This window comes from Antedon mediterranea, chromosome 3, assembly GCF_964355755.1.
Source record: "Antedon mediterranea chromosome 3, ecAntMedi1.1, whole genome shotgun sequence".
Taxonomy (NCBI): Eukaryota; Metazoa; Echinodermata; class Crinoidea; order Comatulida; family Antedonidae; genus Antedon; species Antedon mediterranea.
The window spans coordinates 28,626,139-28,646,481 of record NC_092672.1 but is presented as its reverse complement, the minus strand read 5'-3'; the positions used below and the strand labels follow the sequence as shown (position 1 = coordinate 28,646,481).

At 33.8% G+C, this 20,343-nt stretch overlaps 1 protein-coding gene across 2 annotated transcripts; it reads right to left on the bottom strand.

Moving 5' to 3' along the window:
• Positions 1-497: 497 nt before the first annotated feature.
• Positions 498-17,734, bottom strand: LOC140045152 (solute carrier family 7 member 14-like). 2 transcript variants are annotated; one of them, XM_072089918.1, is made up of 9 exons: positions 17,618-17,734; positions 16,424-16,693; positions 8,151-8,387; positions 7,729-7,937; positions 6,115-6,250; positions 5,482-5,701; positions 4,241-5,085; positions 3,109-3,230; positions 498-2,437 (listed from the first exon to the last, which is right to left on the bottom strand). In XM_072089918.1, exons 2-9 carry the CDS (start codon positions 16,680-16,682, stop codon positions 2,339-2,341), a joined length of 2,127 nt encoding a protein of 708 aa, XP_071946019.1. In that variant the 5' UTR covers positions 16,683-16,693; positions 17,618-17,734; the 3' UTR covers positions 498-2,338. The 2 variants fall into 2 exon arrangements, with proteins under 2 accessions (XP_071946019.1, XP_071946020.1); XM_072089919.1 differs by lacking the exon at positions 17,618-17,734 and having other exon boundaries at positions 16,424-16,697.
• Between the last annotated feature and the right edge of the window lie 2,609 nt (positions 17,735-20,343).

Sequence of the window (20,343 nt, the reverse complement as noted above, 5' to 3'; positions counted from 1 at the left end):
TATATTTGATATTACCATATGAGCCTGTCATCTTCTGTCATTAAAAATTTCATTCATCTATAGAATATTAATTTATGCATTTGACCATGTATGTTGTTAGTGTGTCCTGTGTCCACACATACAACAATCGTGTTTTTAATATATGGCAAAGCAGTGGTTTCTTCATAAATCTCCTTAATTATCGATGTAATTATATTTAAACTGTAGTTCCTGGTGATTGGCTAGCATGGTTATGTCATCCACATCACATCCAATCACAGGGCATAATCGAATGAAAACAGCGATCCCTGATCCGGGATTGGCTGGCTATGTATAGTTGCGATTCGTTACCTAGCGATTGAAAAATACACGCAAGGCAAACTTAATCATGAACAAACGAAGTACCTTGTCTATTACTATATTATTATTCACACAAGAAGTAGACAACGGTGAGTATATAAATCATGATTACACGTTGTATCTACTACACTTAAGATTAACCTAGGCATACCTATCAATGTCGGTAAATCATATGATTTACTAGTTTAAGCCTAGAAGGCCTGGGCCTAGGCTAGGCTGATAGTAATTTTACAACAAATGAGACAACAAATAGTTATTGTCTCAGATGTAGGGCTACTACAGGTCATAAAAAACATTAGCATAGATCAATCGCGGCAGAAACCTATACTAATTACAATGATAGCATCTACAAACATCATGCCACCAAAGAACGCGCGAAAGAAGCGTAGCCAACAAGCTTAAATATCGTTGCACATGTGCAGTAATCAATATATTAGACATGCGACCGTTTCGTTGTTACCATGCGGTTAATTAAACTGTAACATTGTGGGCTGTCGGCTAGAGTCATGGAACTCTTGATCTCAAACTAATGCACATCCTCCTATTCTTTGATCCATGAACTAGGCCGATCACTGCCTGATAATTCATCATTTTTTGTTATGCGACACCTCATCTTTCTGACGGGTAGTTACGCTGTTGACCTAATCTTCAGCATGTCAGTAGATAGAGTCTCACTGACTATCACAAGTCATCTAGATATGTGTCTGACTGTATTAAGTACTTACAATACACGGATTACGCGATATTTCTGTGAGTAGGTTAGGGCCTAGGATAAACTACACGGGTAAGAAGAGAACAATGAAATACACATTTAATGTAATACAGTCAGCTTTTGTGTAGTAGTAGACCTTACTCGTAAACAATTTAAAAAATGTCTTCTTGATTAGGCTTAGTCTACAGATGCACATTAGTAATTGTTTTGGTACACATGACAATTAAACAAAAACTTACTTTAAATAACTTTTATTTTTATGGAATGGACATCTAATAGAATGGTACTACCACTTCCACACATAATAGACCAGTGAAAAAATCTATTTGCTTTTATTATTTTATACAGATGTAGCAATTAAATGCATTTGTACGTATAATAGACGAATTATAACTAAACTTATAAATGCTATTATAGCCTATATATAATATTTTATAACAATACTATTAATTATAATAATGATTTATACCTAAATTTTATAATATTTTTTGGAATATATAATTTATTAACACCAAATTGAACTTTATAGGATTTATATTGCTAAATACTGCCGCCGCTTGACAAAGCTTGGTTCGTGCACAGGAAACAAAACGCGTTTTACCCAGTATAAACGCGTTTACTTTCCTTTTGGGAAAAACCATAATTATGAAACAAAGGAAAATTGCTAGCAAATTATGATCATTGGAAACATTAACATTTTTACTTTGTAAGCCTATATTTTGTATATTTTTGACTCAGGTCAACTTTTTAATCGTAAGATTTTCTTTTTATGTTTCCATATCTCTCATATGTTTCCTTAAATGCCATCTACCAACATTGCACCATTCCTTCCTCAAGAATATTTCTTTTTACTTTTCCATCAGTAATATCTTTCAAATATAAACTTCTCTAAAGGTAAACGACCTATTCATATATTCCCTTTCACGTGACAAAAACACATTTGCCATATGAATTAAAACGAGAAATCAATTATTAACATCTTAATCGTTCATTAACAGAAAAGAGTAGGCAACTTAATTTATTTTATATGTAGATATTTCTAGGTCTATAACCATGGAGTTGTTATAAATGTGTATTGTTATACCTCCATGTCTATAACAGCGGCGTGCCACCGATATTGTAATTTAATAACAAAACGTCAATACTATTCTACTATACAAATATCTACATACTCATTTAACTAATAATATTATTGCACTTTTCAGGATTACATCTAATGGTCTGGCAAGGAGGCAAACTGTACAAACTCCTCTACAAACTACCATCCAGCGAACGCCAACAACAACGTCACTGCTCACCGTCTGACGAAACAGACGATGGTTCACTGTATGAACTGTCCGCCATTTTTCTAGCATGAGCTGGAATGATAGACGCTGAAGTAGCAACCTGAAAATAGGAAGATTAGTTATATTTCTATTATAATACGCAGTATGTACAGTTTTATTCCGTAGAATCCATTTACCGGCTGGAAACATTCGTAAACAAAATGGTATAGTCAATTTCGGTACAGCATTTCCACCTTTGGCACCTTAATGATTTAAATAACGTTTACTAGATTTTTAATAGCACCCTAATGGGTTTGCAGTATTTTTTTTAACGTATAGCGTCCTCTATAATAGATCGGCATTCATAAACAAACGGTCCAGTTCAGTTTATGTCGGTTGGAAAAAATCGTAAACAAATGGTCCCGTCCATACCGGCGAAAAACTTTCGTAAACAAATAGACTACTGTAGTATCTGCTGGCTGAATGAACATGTAAATGCATACTTACTGTTACTATAAACTTTAAGTTATTCATTGAGGTACAAATTAGTATAAAATAATTTATAACTGGAATGTTCGGGTCAAAATTGATCACCAAAAAAGCCAGTCTCTTTCTAAAAACAATCAAGGAAAATTGAATGCAAGTATGGTGGCTTCCTAGGTGAAACATTTTGAGGTCATTTTTTGTCACCGACAGCATTATTTTCAAATTAATGTTACAACCTGCGTCGGGTGGTTGACATACAATAAAACGAATTTTAATTATTTTTATTAATCAAAAGTAAACACTTACATCTGGCGTTTTCGTGCCCATCAAAATGGCGTCTTTACCATCAGACGATCGGCTGGTAATGTTAACACATCTTGGTTCTATATTACTATTTCGAATTCCATAACCGAAGTAAATAATAAGACCTGATAACAAATGAAAACAGTAATAAAGTTAAGGCCAGCTCAGACAGCGTCGTACGACGAGGCATGACAAAGAGAACTCTTTCATAATAAAAGAAAACTTATTCTTTCTTCTGTTTATCAGAAATTATGTGGATAACTACATCTTTCACAAACAATTTTTAATAAGTTACTAAATTATGGCGTAATATGTAATGAATAAACCCGTTATAAATGTAAACTTACCAGCATAAGATTCGACAAATATTCAGCGATAAATTGTGTGAAACTCTGAGTTATTTCTGGTATGTCATAGTTATTTTAAAATGGTAACATTTGATAATATCAGTATATTATATTATTATGCTATGACCGTAATTATTTCGTAGTATTATTTTTTGGATTACATTTTGATTTTGATTCTGAATTTTGTACAAAGTGAAATGAAAAAAAGCAATTTTAAAAATTAGTCCTAGAAAGTAAAGCCTACAATGGTATTCGTTCAAGAAATGTTGTCTAGTGTTCGACCACTTGTGTACACTAGCAAACTTGAGTTTGCAAACAAAAATGTTCTTTTCTAGTGTAGACTAGGTTTACATATTTTCCAAAGGGAATTGGAAAAAAGCAAGAACGAAATAGAACTTATAGAAATGATATTAAGCACTGGTAGGCGCGATTACGCCACAGTACCCTTGTGGAACTCCCGTAAACATTTCTTTTCCTTTTGACAAACTTTAAAAAAATTCTTTGCAGAAGTTATGCCGTGCAACCTAGTTTGCTGATGTTTTTAAACTCAGCGAAGCAAAGATATATATATATATTGATGATGGGATCAAAGACTGTGATTCGATTTGCTGACAAACCTCTGTAATCTAATTTGTTAAGAAACTTCACTTCACTAATTTTTCCAAATCAGTTTCTTTAGTGTGCCAAGTTTGTTAACTGTAAAGTTTGAAAAACTTGAAGATTGTTGAGTTTGAAATATAAAATTCTCTAGTTTAAAATAGGTTGCAGACTAGGCTTTTAAAACTTACCGATTGCCATCCACACACCAAATCGGATCCATGTGAGGGTAGATAGATTTAGCATCAGGTAAATATTAATGAACATAGCAGCTATAGGTAATAAAGGTACGGCGGGTGCCATAAATTTTAACTTGTCTGGATTCTGTGGTTGACGAACTATATTCAATATACACGCAACAATTAGAGCTATAAAGATTATGATCAGGATTTTCACCCACCATCTTGAATGATCTCTCTGACCGTAAATTGCTAATGAACATAAAATAAATATCAGTGCAAATAAACATAACGTTGAGTAGGTCACAGAACGACCTGACGCTGCACTTGGAAGTTTGTTATCAGCAGAAAATCCTAAAATTCTACGAATTTCCGAATACAAGTTGTACATTCTTTCTCTTAATCTAGATAAAGTCAAATCTTTATCAGAGTATGATTTGAACCCGTCATCCTGGTTCTCTTGTTCCACTGCTCCGTATGATTGTTTAGATTTCGGTGCTTCGTTAACTGATGACGATGTATTTTTTAGAAGTGATACACTGCCATCTTCGTTAACTTTCGTCTGCTGATGTTGACTCGCTCCATTGACCTCCGCTTTCGCTTCTTCTATTTCATCGTTATCAAATGTCTCATACTCAAAGGTAGTGTTAATTGACATTTTGATGTCTGTGTACGGTTGATACCGTAAAATAAGGACGCTCATTGAAACCAATGTGTAAGCCAGGAGTGTTCCGATTGACATCATTTCTATCAGGTCTCCTAATTTCACAAGTAAGGCCATGATGGCAGCGAGTAATCCGGAGATTATTGTCGCTACAGCTGGTGTTTGTGTCCTGACATTGATGTTCGAAAGAAACCTAAATAATTGAAGTATTCATAACACAATATTATTATTAAGTAACGTAGTTAAGTTACGTAGCACATTAAAATTAATTATGTTTATTAGTATAGCGTTAGACCATTAACGTAACGCCTATGAGCACCCACTGGCTAACACGGGGGCTCGGAGCTTAAGGGGCCCAGTGCTGGAGAGTCCACCAGAAATACTAAACTAAAGGCCCCTTTTACCTGTGTTACGCTAATGCATTACATTTCCAGGTATTTATAGAACTGTAATACTGAATTTGGTACCTTTGGGTTGTCGGTCTAAGTATCACTGAATTAAGCGATGGCTTGCTATTTAAACGGTCAAATAATGCTCCAAAGAGGATGTAACACATTTTTTCTACAGTAATATTTGACAAATAACTCACCTAAATAGTAGGCCATCTGTTGACATAGCATATATAACTCTAGGCATAGGAAATATTGAGCCTAGAAGACTGACCGTTAAGCCGGCTACAGCACCAATCGCTACCAGGTATTTTCCGTTGACGGCGTGGTTCATTACAAACATATCCATCAGAGGCGACTCTGGGTTGATTCGATAGTAGGGCACGGCTAGCGTTAGCACCATACTCACTGTTACATAGCCTGGAAGTATAACATAAAAGCTTATAGTATTTTAAAAGAAAATGATTGGCGACCTATTATAAAGAAAAATATAATTGTCTAGTTGATAGTTCCAATGACAATAACGGGACTTTCGATTTGCGACAAACATGATGACGTCATGTTTATTTATTGTGAGTATGCGGATTAAGACGGGCTACTTTAAAACTCAATACGTTGAAAATCTAAAGTTTTTTAGGATGATGTTGTGGAGGAGGTGTAATGATAGGCCTACTGACGTTGATAATTTAAGGTAATGATTGGGATGGATAATAGTTTGGTGTAGACAAAAATGAACAGAACGTGAAGACAACGAAAACAATTAATTGATAATAAAAAAAAAATGGAAAGTGGGGGAGAGAATATTACCAATGACTTAAATGATTTATACTTGCCAATAAGACAAATGACAAGAGAAACAATGATAGCAATAGGAATTGAACGGCTGGGGTCCTTAGCCTCTTCACCAGTCGTTGCTATTATGTCAAATCCGATAAAAGCATAGAAACACGTTGCAGCACCAGTTAGAACCTGTATACAAAGACCAAGAACAAATATAATAATTGGTTTATCTATGGAAGCACTAAAGGTGTACTTCAACAATGCTCCTTTAAACCTAGGTCATGCAGTGCCAGCACCATGTTTGTAGAAAACCACATTTGTCCATTCTATGAACTTCAGTGTAAAGTGGTGTATGGCATGTTGTGCAGGTTAGGGAGGACAGGCAATATGGTCACGAAATGCATTTATGATTTTGCTCTTCCATCATCCAATCTAGAAGCTATTGTATTAACCATGTGACTATGTGGCGTCGGTTTATTTATATATTTATATGTATTTTCCTTTATATTTATAATAATGTAGACACTAATTTGTTCTTGAGCTATCGAGAATGTTGTACTATGTATTTTTTTTTTCATAAATAAAAGATGAAATGAAATTGATATTGTTAATTTGTATCAACGCCATAATATACATCCTGGAACAGATCAAACTACATAGGCCTATATTTATTGCCCTTTTGTTAATTAAGGTCCACGACTTGTAATTGCGGTATGTTATATTGTTAAAGAGACAAGTTCTACACTTCAAATGGTTATAAATAAAGATATTGACAGAACCTCATTACATTGTAATAAACAGCTACATGAAACATGTATCTTAATAATTGATATTGTCTCAAAGTTGGGTATAATAAATTTAACATGAAATATTTCCGATTAATGATGCTTGTTTATGGAGCTTATTGGAGAGAAACTACTTAATATGTAATGAAATATGTTCATTTATCTATATTTAGCTATTAAAAACGTGTCATAAGAAAGCATAATGGGCTTTCAAATATTTATTTTGTTCATTAGTAGCGGTAATGTACATCTAATCTTTGAAAGCGTGTTAATTAAAGTAACCATGGAGAAAATGATTATTCTCTGCGATAACAATAATAGTTTGCCTACCCATTGTTTACGGAGGTGTATTTGAATAATAGTGTATTGGCACATGTTAATACAAACTACATTAATAATTTAGTAATAATAATAATAATAATTTATAGATGATAATGTGGATGTATAACGCGTTTAATTCAAGTTGCTTTGTAGTTATGTCTACTAGGTTTGGTACACACTATATGTTTGCCGATTTAGCTTATTTTCTAGCGTGTCGCGTCCACTGGATTATTTTTATGATCGTGTGTCCTACGGTATACCGTACGAATCGATATACATTTAACGTCAATTGCACAATACAATACTGATGTGTCAAACACGTCGCGTCTACACATGTAACATGTCGTTTACGCAAACGTGTATAGACGAGTTGAACACTGCATGTTTAACAAATTTACGTAAAACACATGCAATTTGTTTTAGGCTATAGAGCCTAAACATCAAAATCAAACACGTATATTGCTGATGTACACGAAGCAATATGTCTATGGTCTACATTTAGTGCGTTTACGCCGTCACATAATGTATAGGCGTTTATTTTTTTTAATGTTACAATCTTACCCCTGAGAAACCGTAGGGAAAGAATCCATTTTCTCTCCAGTTTTCACCATTAGCAAAAAACAGTCCTGCTACGATAATAAAGACCCAAGCAGCTACGTTAATTATATTGAGTACGTTGTTGAACAAAATTGACTTTTGAACCCCAGCTGCGATGACCAACGTCATAATGATAGCGATGAGCATAGCCAAGACATCGGGGTATGTTTTATCTGAAATGATTCAAACACACGTTTATTATTTTATTTAACCACATAGGATTAAGTTTGTAATTTAATAATGATACAAAATTAAGGAGAGGTATGATTCGAACCGGGGTCGCTGAAAACCAAAATATCTTTACTGTTAGTGGTCAGCGTATAACATTATGAAAGAGAGGGAGGAGGGCGGGGAGGAGGGGAAAACACACTGTGAAGGTTACTTACTATGTATTCCAAACCCTCCGACATTATCCATCATAAAATTACTATATGAGTGTTGAAACAGAGAATCAAAACAGCTACTTAATGCACTAGCACCAGCTGCTGTACCAATAAGATATTCTAATATAAGATTCCATCCAATCACAAATGCGCAGAACTCTCCTACTGTGACGTAACTGTACATATAGGCTGATCCGGTGGTTTTCGGTACTCTAACTCCAAATTCAGCGTAACAAACGCCTGAAATCATAACAAAAATTTACAATTGGAAGGGTAGCTCCGGATTTAACATGTTTGAAAAAAAGTCATTTAGGAGCACTATTTTTAAAGGTCTTGAATCCACGACTCCAAATAAGTGGGTTTATTACCAATGTTTTTTTAACCAATGTTTAAATACAAAATACATTTTAAAATCGGAGCTGCCATTTAATTCCTTCAATTTTTGGGGGTTTTTTTACAGAATAAATTTGAATCTGTTGGCATATTTTCGATTTAATGCGTTGTATCTTAATTTGGATCGAACCTCCGTCGGATTTAAAAGATGTTATGAAATAGGCCTACATACAAATGAATCCAACAATTTTAAAAAGCTTGAGAATGTTGCCATGTTATTATTTTATCAAATACATACCAATGAACCTAAAAAATTAAAAAGCTGGAGAAGATTGTATTGCGCGCGTGGGTGGGCGATTCTAAAAAAATGTTAGGTTTAATCAGTATTACTACTCATTCCTCGATCGAAGGAAAACGTTAAAGACAAATGTTAAAGAGAATCATTGAATTTTTCAAACAGATAAAAGAAAAAGTTGGTTTTGACGCATTTTAATTTACATGTTTCTGAAATAATATTGTAGGGCCTATGTGTTCAAGTTTCATACCTAAAGTGTAACTGTGCATCATTAAGGTGTTCCAGATGGAGCAATTCTAACGCGTTTACACATTTGTCAACGCTTGGCATAAACGCATTGGAATTCCTGTAATGCTTTTTAGTGTCAACAACGTCATTCATTTTGCGTCAACACGCGTTAAGTAATCAATGTATTACACTTAATCGTTTATTTAACATAATAATAACTTAAGTAAGTACGGAGATGTGGTTTATAGGTCGGTTACCGCAAATTGCAATAGTTAATTGAATAAATGTCTACTGTGTTTAATTTCTCTTTCCGTAATTCTGAGTTGTTGTCAGGCTTCTTATTTGCCAGAGTAAGTTGGTTTTAGGCACAGTTATCACTATTGTTGGTGGGTAGGAATCAATAATTAGGAAGTAGATCATCTATCTTGCAATTCTTTATACTGTAATAGACAATAATTAAGGTAATGAATTATTCATGATTTCTGCCTTAACCTCATAGGAAAAAATATAATAATGCTACCCGAGTAAATAATTAAGCCTGAACGGGCGCTATGCTGAGCAGGTTAGGCCTACATGTCAGAAAGCCATTTGCGGTGTTCGATAAAATATTAACACTGCGCTCGCCGTACTGGCGCAGGGAAATTTATGGTGGTAGCATTTAATATTCTGGAATTTGCCTAGTTGCCTGTGTTTGATATTTTTTCAATAATTAATTAAACGATCCTGCATAATTTATGTTGTTAACTTGACACCTTCACAGAGAAGCAGAACAAGCACTGACTCGATAAATCCAATTGAAATATAGGCCTAAACGTGGAATTTTCTAACACTATTTATCAAATACAAATCGTATATTTTGACAGGCATTATTGACATATATAGCACATTTTAACAACATAAAGAACCAATAAAACATTTTTTAAATGTGAATTTACACTTCTGGGAAATAAGTGTCGTCTGCAGCAGCGCGCCAAAAATACATGCTGCACACATCATTTAAATATTCGTAGCTTCGGGCGTTGATTATTTATTGATTCGTAGTAGCTGTAGTCCGTTTATACCTAGGCTATCATAAATTACACTGTCAACTACAGATTCTAAACACGAGCCTAGGCTTTCTCTTTACAACGTGTACAGATCATTGCACACAGGCAAATTTTAATCAACGGTATTTCCATAAATACTTGTAAAACAGCGATACATCGAGCGGCTCGTAGATAACTGGAAGAATTCCATTATGATAATGTGGATTAATTTTGAGCATTAATTTAAATGCGGAGGTCACGTGCGTGCCATGAAAGTGCCTATTATGTCTCGTTACCGTCAATTATTCTACAAATAAGACGATAATTCTTCTATTTCGTTAATTTAACTTTGTTTATTTGTTTGTAGTAAGCCTATAATCTAAGCAATGGTATAATTTCGGTGGAATAACAATGTACTTAAATATAATGTTCAGGGAAATCTAATTCTTCAAGTAAAAATGTTTTCAGACATCCTCATTGTCATTACAATATTATCATCATTATTAACATCATCACTATCATCAGCAACATGATCTTAATCCTCATCTTCTACATCCGCATAATCATATTCATAAAATGTATCATCATGAATTCTTACTCGTATCATCATCGTCATAATTATCATCATCAATTTCTTATCATCATCATCATCATCATCATCATCATCATCATCATCATCATCATCATTTCTTACTCGTATCATCATCATCATTATCATCATCAATTTCTTACTCCCATCATCATCATCATCATCAATTTCTTACTCCCATCATCATCATCATCATCAATTTCTTACTCCCATCATCATCATCATCATCACCATCAATGTCTTACTCCCATCATCATCATCAATTTCTTACTCCCATCATCATCATCATCAATTTCTTACTCGTATCATCATAAATTTCTTACTCGTATCATCATCATCACCATCAATTTCTTACTCGTATCACCATCAATTTCTTACTCGTATCACCATCAATTTCTTACTCGTATCACCATCAATTTCTTACTCGTATCACCATCAATTTCTTACTCGTATCACCATCAATTTCTTACTCGTATCACCATCAATTTCTTACTCGTATCACCATCAATTTCTTACTCGTATCACCATCAATTTCTTACTCGTATCACCATCAATTTCTTACTCGTATCATCATCAATTTCTTACTCGTATCATCATCAATTTCTTACTCGTATCATCATCAATTTCTTACTCGTATCATCATCAATTTCTTACTCGTATCATCATCAATTTCTTACTCGTATCATCATCAATTTCTTACTCGTATCATCATCAATTTCTTACTCGTATCATCATCAATTTCTTACTCGTATCATCATCAATTTCTTACTCGTATCATCATCAATTTCTTACTCGTATCATCATCAATTTCTTACTCGTATCATCATCAATTTCTTACTCGTATCATCATCAATTTCTTACTCGTATCATCATCAATTTCTTACTCGTATCATCATCAATTTCTTACTCGTATCATCATCAATTTCTTACTCGTATCATCATCAATTTCTTACTCGTATCATCATCAATTTCTTACTCGTATCATCATCAATTTCTTACTCGTATCATCATCAATTTCTTACTCGTATCATCATCAATTTCTTACTCGTATCATCATCAATTTCTTACTCGTATCATCATCAATTTCTTACTCGTATCATCATCAATTTCTTACTCGTATCATCATCAATTTCTTACTCGTATCATCATCAATTTCTTACTCGTATCATCATCAATTTCTTACTCGTATCATCATCAATTTCTTACTCGTATCATCATCAATTTCTTACTCGTATCATCATCAATTTCTTACTCGTATCATCATCAATTTCTTACTCGTATCATCATCAATTTCTTACTCGTATCATCATCAATTTCTTACTCGTATCATCATCAATTTCTTACTCGTATCATCATCAATTTCTTACTCGTATCATCATCAATTTCTTACTCGTATCATCATCATCACCATCATCATTTTGTTTTACTTTGTCGGACAAATGCTAGAACACATTTCAAATATAACAGAATCCTCATCCTGAATTGCATTTATAAACTAAACGTGTTCTATGTTGCAAGCATTTAAATAAGAAAAAATCAATAATTAACAGTCCGGTTTTATAATAAATTGTGTATGGTATTAAATTATATTACTAGATGTTTTTTGAATAAAAAAAATAATATACGCGTGAGACAGATGATATTATAGATTGAAATGCAGCTGCATGCGTTACGTAGCTAACGCAGTAATAAAATCCTAAAAATCGATTTTAAGTCTTGAATAATTTAACATATAGATGAACGATTCAATGAGAGAAAAAAATTGAATGTTGATTTTGTAACACTCATAAAGGACTTTTAATCGGTGACATGAATGTGGTATTTGAAGTCATTCGAATGAAATCATTTGTATTATCAACATTTCTGTTTGTTCTTATTACGATATTGTATTATTTTAGAGTTGAACACTGCAGTAGGGGGAAACACTGCTGTGTTTAGAACACCGCAGTAGATGGAACACTACTGTAGGTTGAACGCTGCTGTGGGTGGAACACTGCTGTGGTTGGACACTGTCGTGAGTGGAACACAACACTGCCGTAAATTGGCCCACCACCTTCATAAATCTATCAGAACAGCAGATCTAATTCCACCTTCTATGTGTGAATGCAACGGTAGAATACTGAGAAATTCAAATAATCTTTCACAATTTAAGATGAAAACTAAGCAATTTGCTTGTAGTTCCATGCCCTTTTATATCGAGCTCATTCATTCTTGCTGCAGTGTGTTTTTCTGTGTTTTTTATGTTTACTATCACTTTGTAAATCATGTGCAATTAGGCGGTGAGGAAGCGAGATATACTAATTGGGATATGGGACTGTTCTTATGATATAAATGATTATATATATTTACATAATTATACATAATTTAGACGAGGATAATGTAGTGGTAAGCTCTGTCTAATGTGGTGTGCCCGTAATACACACGGTGACGTCATATCACTACCATATTTGAACACATCACACCTTTCTTTTTTGTCAAACTAGTTTGATAGTGTAGACAGAGCTTTAGCAAATAACTATCACCTGACATAAATATCATTATAATATTTATTATTCGATTCATCTTTGGAATCAGCATAGCACTGAAAAATAGTATTGGATTTGTATGTTTATTAAAATTAGAAATTCGTGATATTTAATTTAGAAATCGATATGGTTTACAATTGTTATGCAATAACCTAATTCAATTCAGTTAAATGCATTCGTGTCACTATAGATGACGAAATAACAAAATTCTATCATGTATTTCAGTATCATTTGTACTGTTACGTATCATATTGGTCGAACTAAAGCTTGGTTCCCACTAGAACGTAACGCAAGGACGTAAACGCAACGCAAGCGTTTTAACCAATGACAGGCGAAGTTATAGACAGTTAGCAATCAAAAGCGAATAAGCCATCACTTGTGATTGGTCAATTCACTTGCGTTGCGTTACGTCCTTGCGTTGCGTCGCTAGTGGGAACCACGCTTAAAGTGAATACGTAATATCGTAATTACCTTTAATAAGACTGTTCTCGAGATGGAAACATATTTTTAGATGAGATTAAATAATTAAATTGAGTACTTTCTTTCTGTTTAAATGTTTGCGCTGTTTACATTATATTATTGTATTTTTTGGTGGGATGGGGGGGGGGTTGGGAATCGGAAAAATATATAACGTCATTTTCTTGCCGTCCAATGGGCTTTAACACAGGTCAAAGATCAAACAGGGTAAAATACGTTAGCTCGACTATAATTTGTAGTTTGAAACAATTTCCTAACCCATGTTTGTGGATGAGTGCATACAAATGATCGTCCTCTCTTATAATTATATTCATTTTCTTTTATTTCGGAAATTTCATCCATATCAACAAACGTACAAAGAGAAAAAGAAAATTCGCAAACCCTAAGCTTAAATATTGTATAAGTACCGTATAATAAGCACACTGTTTCCAGAATAACATTATAAAAATGATTGCATTGAATAAGATAAAAGAGAATTTCTAATTAAAATTATTGATAGTCTCTCTTGACTAAATCATGTTTGTGTTTGCTAATGTTTGAGAATGTGTCATGTTTGTGTCGTCACGTATGACGTCATTTTCGTCACTAAGCCGTGAATGTTGTTGACATGAAGTGTACATTTTGGTAATACGTGATGAGTTTGTCGATAGTTTAACAATCTATTGAAGTGGTTTCGTCTATTACCGGTTTTACTTTTTAGATGCTGAATTATGGTGATGATAAATGGTTGCAATGACTAGTCACAGTGATTATGCTAATGAAGATTAATAATAATAATAATAATAATAATAATTAAAAACAATAGAATAATGTTAATAGTAGTGGAGCTGTAGCTTGTTGATTAAGGTACTTTCCTTCCAATCTCAAGGTCCAAGGGTTCAATCTTTACCTATTACCAGGGTTGTTATTCAAGACTCTTTCAACTCCACTCATCAAGCCTCGAATGAGACTTGGTTTATAAGCACGATAATAAAATAAAATAAAATAATAAAATAATAAAATAGTATCTATCCTGTAATTGGCTCTTGTAATAAAACAATAATACAAAAATAATATGCATTTAAGAATATGCAGATGAGGCTTTTGAAAATGATAATGATGAAGATTATTTTTATAACATTAATGATAACGGTAATGACATCAATGATAACGATCGTGATGATGACGATGATTAATGTATATGAAGACAATGACGACGAAGAATATGATAATGATAAGAGTGTTAACAACGAATATGTTGATGGAAATATGATGATTAAATATTAGATATTAATTAGCAAACCTGACTATGCAGATGGTTATGACGTCTAATTATCATGGTGATGTAATAATGTTGAACGTTCAAAATGCCAATGCTGACAACACTGAAAATGATTATGATTTGTGTCATTGTGGTATCGGTTCTGATATCTTAATGCTCGATAAATTTAACTACAGACTGTCTTCAACCAATTCCACAGCATAATTTTAAGTTACTCTACACACAGAACACAGAAGCACGTATTTGCCATATTGGTTTGCCAAATTGCTTATTTACTAGACTCTATTGCCTACCTTATACCGACATAAGGCATTATAATGTAGTCTGGCACGATTTATATTCGAACGATTGTTGTGCCGTGTATTGTTTAACTAACAAAATAGTTAATTTTTCATTTGGCAAAACCTACAATAATAATTGTGAATCTGGCTCGTGAACTATAATAAATGTGCGCGTCATCAATTGTTTTAAAGAGAGGATGAGTTGAACTTGAAATTACGATACGAAATAGCATTTCTTAATTCTTCCATCTGCCATTACAGCACTGAATGTTAGAGGATGGCTGTGTACTCTTCTGTTTTGTTTCGTTTTTTATTTAATTGTGCTGTAGTCTCAGAAAAACACACATTTCAATAATATGGAATTTAATTGGATAAGATCGGACAAAACGGAGGCTTATGGAATTTGTTGAAAGACAATAATTACAACTTTTCGGCTAGATACCGGGGACTAGAACAAGATATTTTAATGGGAGCTGTGCAAGGTAAACGGTCAAGAGGACAAGCTAAGATGGATGGATGGAGTAACAGCAAAGACTGGTCGTACAACCATGGCAACAGATAGATTGGCACATGATCGTTAGGCACGGGGGAACCTTATCGTTAACGACAGCTGCTGCTCGGACACCCTGAGTCCACTGTATCGAGAAGAAGATTAGCGGATATAAATTGCAATAAGATATGAAAAGAATTCGACATTATGACAAACTTATGATTAGAAATATTATTACATTCTCTGTATCTATCAAATATGTTAGCCATACATTGTACAGTAGGCCTGCAAGAGTTGTGTTTTTTAATCAGGAGACCAAATTACCCTGTGGTAATGTCAATAAATTTTAAAAAATAGTTTAGCTGAGTTGAGGTTTAAATAGCATTCTAATTTAGGTTGCATAACTATAATTATGAGGATACTGTGTTAAGTATCAAATTAAAGCAGTCATAATATTTCAGGGTCAGAGTGATGTAATTATTATGCACGATGTTTTATGTCACGCGTGTATTGAATAATGCGGTTAAACTATGCTTTATTGGTATTTCTTATGAGTATTTAAGTAAATAAATGTTACAAGGTCTTTGAACATGCGCGTACAAAAGTATTATTATTATCATCAACATTTGAACGCGCGTACAAAAGCCGTAACCAATAATATCAACACACCACCAACAAAGGTTCATATAAAAATGTGTGGGTGTTCGTGGACTGAATACCATCACCGATGTACATAATTAGACATTTTTTTGTATATAAAAACGTAACTTACCTGATAATATAGAGGCTAGAGCTGCTATCATAAATGAAATGATTACCCCCGGTCCAGCCATTTCCCTTGCCACCAAACCGGACACTACGTACATTCCGGTTCCCATGCAACTGCCAACGCCTAAGGATACCAAATCCAGGGTAGAAAGACATCGGGAGAGTTTCCCAGGAACCTCCTGTTTGTCGTTGCCAGATACATCCACTGATTTGACCCTCAACAAACGGCCGATAAATGACTGGAACACCGATCTGAACCCCATTTTCAATATTTCTATATGATAGAAACATAAACATTTTTAAAGTTATATATCGTATATAACTGACACTGAGTTAACCATACACCTTATACGCGTACATGCTGGTATAACTCTGCCGCATTAATATATACTTCTTGTGTTTATTATTAATAACATTAGTAATCATTTACAATCTATAACAATTTAATAGTAAGGTCGTACGATTTGTAATCAAACCAAAAAGACCTTTAAACAGAATAAAACAGTTTACATTAGGTCATAGCAAACTCAATGAAGATGTCTTCATAGGCACGCGATTTAACGTAGTATCTAAATTCTGCCCAGTATCTTATAAACGTTCCCATGATACAGTGTCATACGTTCGTCACAACTGTACCAATTGAGTTATTTTTAACGTTGGTACGCGAGTATAATGTCATATGTGATACTGTAGTTAGAATGTTGCATATGATACTACGAAAATAATTATGATAATTGTCTGGATACACCTGAGGGAATCAGCTATCTTGGGTGGAACTGAAAATATAATACAATAAAATAAAATCACCGCTCCTGGGTGGATTGCATTTCAGTTACATTCTTTAACAAATTATAATATCACTTACAATATACCTACAATTAACTTGAGAGTATGATCTCCCTCCCCTACAACTAAAACTAAAAAAAAATAGAATGAGAATATGGAATATTGTTTAAGGTGTTCACCCTCGAAACTATGTGGCTCATTATTTTGGTTTTATCGTTTGATATTCTTCAGCAGCTCTACGAATATAATATTTTCAATCCTGTGCAGTTCGCTATCAGCGCTCCCAGAAGAATTGATAACTTCGTATATTAATTTAGTATTAATAGATACTCTAGGCTACAATCAAGCAATTTTCTGTACATAAACTTAAAATCAATCGTTAAAAGGCGTCGATAAGTGTATGTATATTTACCCAATATTTGAGATGTTACTGGAAATCCTTGTCTACAAACGTTATCAGCATTGATACCCGCGCGTCTTAATTCCACGACCTTGTACAGCACATCTAAGAAGCAATTTCAAAGCAGTGTCATTCTTAATTTTGTCGATATTTATGCTAATTGCACGTTCTTTCATGCAGCATAATGAGCTCACATGAGATAATGCTGGATTTGTACAGTAACGTCTCTCAATTACGTATGCCTACACCTCTATGGCAATACTGCTATAATTGATTGAGAACGTTCGTAATTCAGGCGCTTTATGTTTATAATATGTAACATGTATTGTTCATAATAATAATGATTAGAATAATATGCCTATTAAAACACTGTAGTGTAGTATGTACTAAAATTCGTCTGTTCGGTATAACAGTTGGCGTTCTAAATTTAGAAGTTTAAAAAACCACTCTAATAATATCCTTGTTATGTGCCTTATGAGAAAGACCTTATACGGCTTATCAATGGATGCAAACTGGGGATTTTTACTCCGAGAGATTGAATTTAATGTAGGCCTACACGAATTACCAGTTAGTGGTTCATGGGCGTTTGTATTTTTATTGTATTGTTTTATTATGTATATTAGTTAATGAGCTTTGTATCTGTATATGTACATTTGATTACGAAATAAAGAATAAATGAATGAAAATGAATGATAATCGGGAAAGATGTTTATTTTATTTTTTCAGTTCACAACCAACGGCGATGAAACCGCCACTAACAGGTTGAATATAAATAAAATAGACTGAAGTTATGACTGTTATTTAATTACTCCTCCGTTTTAATAGGTTCATCTATCTAAACCATGCTAATTAAATCAATGCTCTACCTTGTGTCAAATTGTATCGATTGTCTGTTAGGCCTAGGCTTACTATTAAAATAAAAGATTTTCATATGGTATAATGTTAAATATTGATTTTTTGTTTTCCTAACCAAAAAAAACTTAGGCCTACAGGATATTTCATTATGTGGTGTTTCGTCGCCTCGATTTAGCGGTCGTTTTTTTGGAGGAACCTGTGCTACGAGGGCAGGCCTAGATTCTCCTAGAGTGAGTGCAAGCAACTGATAACCTATAGTTTACTGCCATCACTCCGTTCACCAAGTGTTCGAGGCTCACTTACGCTATCATTCTGTTGGTATAGAACGAGTCTTCTCGGATAATGACTATGTAAACATCTAGCTCATGCTCATTTTCTTTTCAATTTCAATTTTTTTCTTACTTTTTTCGTATTTATATGGCCCTTGGATTATTTTGTAATATTACGAACTTGTGTAAAAACAATCAATGTTGATTGAATGAGTTGTACTGTACATCAGTCTCGTGAATAAATAAAGTTTATATATATGACGTGCATCTTTCGAGACATGTACACAGCCACTGGTTATATCTGGACCCTATGGGAGACCAGTCTTTGACTGAAGAGGTCGCCCAGTATAAATAAATAATAACAGCAACAGTGTTGGTCTCTGTTGATCTCTATTATCCTTCTTTGTTTTCATTTTCTACATTTCCTATGATCAAATGAAAACCATTTAAAGTAAACTTATCGCGTCCAAAATAAACCCGGTGGATTTCAAACGCGACTGATATCCTCGTAAACCATTCAATTCACCCGGCCTGTATAGTACTGTAGTGTGGCCTGTTATGTGGTTATAATACAGAAATCTTCTTTTGCTAAATAAATGTGAACTTGAATTGAAATAATGATAGAATGTTCTTATTTGAGGCCGGGTTCGAACATATGTCGGCTAAATTTATTTCTTATCCAAAATCCTCAATTTAATATTCTTATTGAATAAACTATACAAAGGCCTACGATTTAATAGTACGGACACGTCTATAGTATTCTACAGTGTAACACGTTCAATATATGAAATATGGTAGCCCTAAATACGTCTACGTATATTTAGTCGCGTGCGAATCTACGGCTCATTATGTCGGTCGGTCGGTGGATCGGTCGGTCGGTCGGTCGGTAAACACTAGCTCAAATTTGAGCGCGCGACTGCAGAAATGTATATGGCCTTGTTTCTTTGGTAACGACTTACATAACGTGTGAAATACCTAACTATATTATTTCTCTATATTTTGATTGACAAATACCTAATAATTTGGATTTTAATAAACAACAACAAATTAATAAGAATATGATGAAGCAATCAAGGAAAATGTAAATCATTCATATTAAGAAAACAAAAATGTTATATTAACCAATAATAGAAAGTTCTACATTTTAGAACCACGCGATTGAATTACACGTATTTCAGTGTGTTTAGCCATAGGTCTGCAAAATCATCACGTGACGAGAATTTCTTAATAAGCTAGTTTGATCAATTGAAGAATAATATCGTTTCCTCAACCGCCGTCGTAATGAACTTCCCGATTGTACCGACCACGTATGATGTCATGCGTATTATATGTTTGTACAAATAATTGTCAACACGATCATATTCACCCAATTTCGTTTGCTTTGTTAATTAAAATTACAACTAATATTTAATGTGAGATATGACGTACGGTACTGTACACAATACGTGTAGTCACAAACACAGGTTCTGTCACATTGTTCAGCAATCATTAATGTACACGATTTGCTATTACGGTCTCAAATAATCCGCTCTGTACAATGTATACTTCTGCATGCTTTAAAGATGTATTTTCCCCATTAACATGAAAATGAAGAATAATGAAATCAGACTTTGA